The 6,868-nt window shown below is 40.4% G+C and overlaps 1 protein-coding gene across 1 annotated transcript in view; it reads left to right on the top strand.

Annotated features, from left to right (window-relative positions):
* Positions 1-6,190, top strand: part of agap2 (ArfGAP with GTPase domain, ankyrin repeat and PH domain 2) — a 25,214-nt gene extending 19,024 nt beyond the window's left edge. Inside the window, exons 16-19 of the mRNA XM_053317271.1 lie at positions 180-270; positions 961-1,183; positions 4,346-4,595; positions 5,500-6,190. Of these exons, the coding sequence (XP_053173246.1) occupies positions 180-270; positions 961-1,183; positions 4,346-4,595; positions 5,500-5,709 (774 nt within the window). The 3' untranslated portion in view covers positions 5,710-6,190. The remainder of the gene's footprint in view (positions 1-179; positions 271-960; positions 1,184-4,345; positions 4,596-5,499) is intronic.
* Positions 6,191-6,868: the final 678 nt, after the last annotated feature.

Raw genomic sequence — 6,868 nt, 5'->3', positions numbered from 1 at the left:
TAATCAATAAATGTGATAAGATGCTGTTTGATGTGTTTTAATCGAAGCATCCACACAGAGGCGAAGGTGGATTTTAAATACCATTTGTTCTAGCAGTACAAGTAACTGTGTGGACATAAATAAATGATTTGAATGTGTGTGTGGGTGTGTGTTTGTGTTTGTTGTTTGTTGTTTTTCAGGCGAGGAGGAGCAGCCAGAGTGAAGCCGTAGCGCTGCAGGCCATCCGTAACGCCAAAGGCAACGGTCTGTGTGTGGACTGTGAAGCACCGAGTGAGTTCTTACATGTCGTGTCTTTCCCCCTCCGGCTGCAGATTGACTCTTTATGATGATGATGATCCTGCTTTTCATAACATCACCATCCACAGCCTGCAGCCATGTCACAGTTTACACACTTGTTCATCTCTACTCAGTAATCTTTTCCCAGTTCATTATGGGCTTACGTCCTTTAATATTAATGATAATGATAAGTTTATTCATGTACAGTAACACGTTTTTAAAAACAGACAAAGCAAAGGTAGTGCAATGAAAAAGCAAAGTCACATGACACAGACAGTGAAAAACAATAAAGAGTTGATAAAAAAAAGATTAAAAGATGACGTCTGTAGAAATTAGTTTTAAGAAGAGATTTAAAAGCGGTCACTTTTTCTGCGAGCCTTATCTCCTCAGGCAAAGCCGAGGGGTCCTGATTTAAGCCTCAACTTCGTGTTAGCTACAGTAGCAATGAACCACCTGACGATGTAAGGCTGCAGGCTGGCTGGTGTTATAGCTTGGAGCCAGAAATGATCAGTAAAAATCTTAAAATCATTCCTAAAACAGACAGGGAGAGAAGATTTAGATGATGTGATGTCGTTTTTTAAAAAGCTGAGCTACTGCCTTCAACTAATGTGAAAGTGAGAGAGGAAATGCTTTATATGCTCTAATAATCAGTCGGCTCTTCTTTGGATGCGTCTCTCCTTGAAGATCCCACCTGGGCCAGTCTCAACCTCGGGGCGTTGATCTGCATCGAGTGCTCGGGGATCCACAGAAACCTTGGGACTCACCTGTCTCGCGTACGCTCGCTGGACCTGGACGACTGGCCCGGAGAGCTCACACAAGTCCTGGCCGCCATCGGAAACCACACGGCCAACAGCATCTGGGAGAGCTGCACACAAGGCAGGACCAAACCCACGCCCAGCGCAACACGGTGAGTGGAACATCGTCAACCTCAAAGCGTTTGGGAGGCGGGGGGGGGTCTTTCATATCATCAACCATCAGACTGTACAACACCACAGCTCCCAGTACTTCCCAGTACCTCCCAGTAAAACATACCCAGGGGCAACTCAGTGTGCTTTACTCTGAGACATTACATAAACCAGAGGTGTCAAACTCATTTTCATTCAAGGGCCACACACAGACCAATTTAATCTCATGTGGGCCGGATCATTAAAGAGATGGAGGGTAGGAAGGAAGGAAGGAAGGAAGAACAGATGTATGAAAGGTATATGAAGGACAGATGGAAGGAAGGAAGGAAGGAAGGAAGTAACGAAGAAAGGAAAAGGGGAATGTAGGGAGGAAGGACAGAAGGAAGAAAGAAAGGAAGGTCCGATGGAAGGAAGGACAGAAGGAAGAAAGGGAGGAAGGAAGGAAGGAAGGACCGATAGAAGAAAGGGAGGAAGGAAGGACAGAAGTATGAAAGGTATATGAAGGACAGATGGAAGAAAAAAAAGGAAGGACCGATGGAAGGACAGAAGGAAGGAATGAACGAACAAAGAAAGGAAATGGGGAAGGTAGAGAGGAAGGACAGAAGGAAGAAAGGACAGATGGAAGGAAAGTGGGCCGGATTGCACCTCTAGATGGGCCGGTTCTGGCCCGCGGGCCGCATGTTTGGCTCCCCTGACATAAACAGTAAGAATTGGAAGCATAAAATATACAATTAAAAAATCAAATAACATCCAATTATAATAGAAAGTATAAGTGAACAGTAAAAATTGGAAGCATTAAAGCATATAATTAAAAAAAAGAACCCAATTATAATAAAAATAAAACAAAGTAAAGAAAAATAGAAAGAAAACATTAGACTAAAATAGAGCATAAAATATGAGAGTGCAGCATAAAATAATGATTTGCATTAAAATGAATGTCTAATATCTTAACATGGAACTTCTGCATATTGCACATTTATAAATATATTGCACATTTATTTACACCAGAGATTGTTTACTGTATATTTCATTTAATTACTTTCATTCTTTTTTCCACTGTACCGCTGTCAATTTAAATTTCTCCCAAAGGGGATCAATAATATACTTCTTATCTCATCTTATCTTATCTTACCTTATCTTACCTTATCTTATCTTATCTTATCTTAAAGAACTACAGATTTATAGGTTGAAGACATTTTCTTACCTTCAAAGTCTCTGGTTTCTGCTCAGGCCTTTATGGTTATAAAATTAAACTTTCTTGAGAGAGTTTCAGTAATCTATTTTCTATATTTGTCTTAGTGTCAGTAAGTCTCATGTGCAGAGACAAACCAACAATAAACTGATCAATTTACAGTATAAGTATCGTGTAATGACAGCGATCTTCTTCCTCTTTTTATCTTCTCTCTCTCTCTCTTTCTCTCTTTCTCACCACTGCATCTTGTCCTCTAAAAATATGTTATCCTCTCTGTCTTGCTGTCCTCCTTTTTTTGGCTCCCCATCTATTCTCTGCCAAGCTGGTGTTAGCTCACTACTCCGCCAGCTGGCTTACTCTTCTCCCATAGTTAAGCTATGTGCTAGTGCTACGTTAGCATGTGTACTAGATGAGGCATTGCTACGCTACGCTAGGCTACTTTACTAGATTACTACACTGTACTGTAATGCTACTGCCTGTATGCCACAAGAGGAGGTTTCAGCTAGACAAGTACAAGCTAGTAGGTGTTTGATGATCATATCACCCCCATCCTAAAATCCCTTGACTGGCTCCCTGTCCCACTCAGAATTGAGTACAAGGTCTCCCTCCTCACCCACCAGTGCATTCACGGACATGCCCCCCTATACCTTAAAGAACTCCTCACCCCCCTGACCTCCTCACGCACCCTTCGCTCTAAAAACAAAAAAAACCCTCCAAGACTCCAGACCCAAGCTCTGCACCATGGGTGATTGGGCCTTTTCCTCTGCAGCCTGAGGGCCCCACAGACTGCACTGTGTTTTAAAGAGACCTAAAAACTTATCTTTTTACTAAAGCATTTTGCTAAGTGTCTTTTATATGTTCTCTTTTAACCTTTTCTTTTTCTTTTTTCTTTTATTTTCTGCTCTGTAGCACGTTGAGATTGTTGAAATGTAAAGTGCACTACAAATAAATCTATTATTATTATTATTATTATTATTATTACTCGGCTAGTGTTCATTCTCTGGGGAGCAGTTCTGTGTAAAGTAGATGCAACTGAGCATGTGCGGGAACGCTGCCAAACTTCATTGAGAAAATAACAAAGTAGAACAAAGTCTAAATAAACTACCATTACTGTAATCTTTGTGGTGAAGGAACATGTCACTGAGTGTAGTGATGTGGCTCATTGATGTGTTTTTAATAGTTTTTGGACAATAATGGAGGTCTCCACCATAGAGGAATAAGATACATCAGGTTTTAGACACACATGATATGAGTTCATTGTCGGTTTAGCTCTGCATGTGAGCTTTGTTGAGATCGCCAGCTGTATAGTTTCACAGTGGATATCTAATTTATATGTGTTACATCAAGGTCAACACCGCCATTGAATATAAGGACTGAATTTGGTGCATTCAGGTGCGTGTAGGAAACATCAAAACTTCAGAGGCAGAATAATAAACGATTTACTGCATGAAACCAAATCCACATTCGTCTTTACACATCATCAATTTTATCCTTTTTTAACAACATTTGAATTGAATGAAGTGTTTTTGGGAGCTGACTCACATATCTGAATATCTGAATGTCTGAAAGTCTGAATTTCCCACAAGTAAAAACACAAGACACTGAAACACTGTTCTGGTCTTTGATGAATTCCTACTTGTGCTTTCTACTTCTTCTACTTAGATGTGTGACTTTAAATCTAAACCACAAATATGTAGTTTCAGTTACTCTGAATTTGCACCTGTTTTTATTTAAAAAAAACAAACATTTGGCAGCATGAGTAACTAAACAATTGACATATTAAAATATCAAAATGAAAGTCACTAAAGCATGCACCGTGGCAGCTTTGATCATTAAAGCTGGTGTCACGGTGCATGCTTTAGTGACTTTCATCTTGATATTTTAATATGTGTGTGTGTATATTTATATGCATGACCGACTCTCCTGTGTGTGTGTGTGTGTGTGTGTGTGTGTGTGTGTCTTTTTTTACAAGTGAGGAAAGAGAGTCCTGGATTCGTGCTAAGTATGAACAGCGGGCGTTTGTGCCGCCTCTCCAGCCGGCGTCGGGGGACAGTATGCCGGACTGGCTGCTGTCTGCGGTGATGGAGAGAGATCTTCCCAGGCTGCTGCTCCTCCTGGCACACAGCACCAAGGATAAAATCAACGCTCCTTCGCCGCCTCGCACGGCCCTGCACGCTTCTTGTCAGCTGGGAGATGTTGTCATGACCCAGCTGCTCGTCTGGGTGGGTTTCTCCTCTTTGATGCCTAATAATCCACATTTTTATATTCTTCTTTCTCAAATATAATAAATTATAGACTTTAAAAGGGCAAAAAAAAGCTTCACATTAAAGTAGAAGTAGTCTCACCTTGACCATATTAACTGCTAAGGGGGCTCGAGGGCAGACATTTGCTGCAGGGACCTTGTTGGCCACCTGTGCTTTGTGTCACCTTCAAGTTCCTCAAACATAGTAGGTTAATTCCAGGTTTGAGAAAAGTCCCTGCTGATGGTTCAGGAACTATTTCGGTGGAGCTTTCTGTCCTCGATCGGTCAAGGGGACAGCTGCGTCAACTTCTGCACCGCTTCATTCTCAAATTAAGGAAGTGTTTTTTTAGATAAGAAGGTAAAGAAGTGAGTGAAGGACAGAAATTTGAACTTTACTTGATATTTTTATTGCAGTGTCGAAGCAAAAAATAAACAACTATCAAACAAACTGATGTAGAGACAGACTTTCTGGAGGCTTATAGTCAGAGGCGTCGAACAGCAAACAGGAAACACCAAAAAAAACAAAAAGAGTTGTTTATCTCATGTGTGAAAATAATTTTAACCTGCTTAAACTTCTCGATTCTTCATGTGCAGTGGGAACATAAATATGCAAAAGAGACTTCTAACTTCCTGTTTATTCGTCACTGCTCCAGGACAAACAGAATAGATATGAGCCGATAAAGTATTCTCCTTTTTTTTGGGTAGTTTCTTGCTTTGGCTGGTCGGTGTTATATCCTTGAATCCTACAGGCAAACACACTCATCCTCTAGGTGTGCATTTCACAGCACACACTGTTCCAGCTTGAATCAATATTTAATCTATAAATAATCTTCGGCAGAGCAAATATCATGTTCTTCTCTCTCCTCCTCCCTCCCCCTCTACAGTATGGAATCGATGTGAAGGCGAAAGACAGCCAAGGCCAGACCCCAATGATGATGGCGAGAAAGACGGCGAGCAAAGGCTGCATCGATATCCTGCATCAACACGGCTGTCCCAACGAGACGTCCCCCACCACCACTGCCACGCCGATCCTCGTCCGTCGCTCCAGCACTGCCAGCCTGGGGCGAACCAGCTCCAGGAAACGGATGACGTAGCCTGGACCGAAGACGCTATATATACCGCACATGACGACGACGATTGGATGGATGATGATGCTCGTAGTTTAGACTTTACCTTTTAAAAAAAAACAACAAAAAACGTGCATACAGGCAGAGCTGACTTTGCAAGAGGGGAGGGGTGTAAGAAAAATAACAGGACTATATAGCATAGTATTAAAGATTTTAAAAATTGTGTTTCCGAAGACTGAACAACATATCAAACAACTTAAAAAAGCAATACTCACTGAATTTATCGATATTGCTGAAATACTGTGTTGTTGTTGACCTCAAAATGACTCAAGTAGATTTGTAGCTGTCTTCTGTAATTTTAGAGCAGGGCAGACAGTCGCTTCTGCTTCTGTTTCACTTCCTCCAGAAGAAGTGCAATAATTCAGCTATGACGACGAAAAAGCAACAAGTTTTGAACACGGATAGAGAAGAGAGAAAAACTGTGTTGGATGACTGTACGACGGTCTCGAGAGCGTACGTGGCGCTTTTTCTTTTTTTGTTCAGATTTGTGGTGACTGGACCAAAACAGCTTTTTTTTTTTTTTTTTTTTTCTTTTTTGGCTTTACAAATAAGACATAAACCTGCAATATGTCATGTTGTTAGTTAATGTGTGCCTGTCGCAGCAGTACAAAAGGTCGATTTTGGCCATTATAAACTGTTTTCCAGTGACGAATCAGCTGAGATAATAAATATGACATTCTGCTTAGACTTAGAAAAAATGAATGGTTTTGAAGATGAATTATGTCAGTGTTACTCTCACAGGTCAAAGATATCGCATTTTAATATACTGTAAATGTACCTATACTACATACTTAATGTTAAACGCTGTAACGAAGACACAACTGAAAAAATCCGACTCAATTTTTGTAAATGATTTCTTACTGGTAGTTTTGAAAATACGTCCAGTTTGTTTTTCATCGTCTTTTATAATTTCCTATTCTCTTATATGTCATAAAACGCATAAAAAAACCAGTAAGCAGAACATTATGTGAACATGTGACTCTTTGTTAAAAGGTTTTATTTCGGGGTAGCCAGAAAAACTACATGATGACTTTTTGACATTATACACATTCATGTTGCTGTTGTGAAAGTCAATCCCACAAAAAAAACAAAAAAACATTTACAGTGAAATATGAAGCGGTTACAG

Source organism: Scomber japonicus, chromosome 4 (assembly GCF_027409825.1).
Source record: "Scomber japonicus isolate fScoJap1 chromosome 4, fScoJap1.pri, whole genome shotgun sequence".
Classification (NCBI taxonomy): domain Eukaryota; kingdom Metazoa; phylum Chordata; class Actinopteri; order Scombriformes; family Scombridae; genus Scomber; species Scomber japonicus.
The sequence above is the reverse complement of the archived record's forward strand: the minus strand, read 5'-3'. Positions and strand labels throughout refer to the sequence as shown.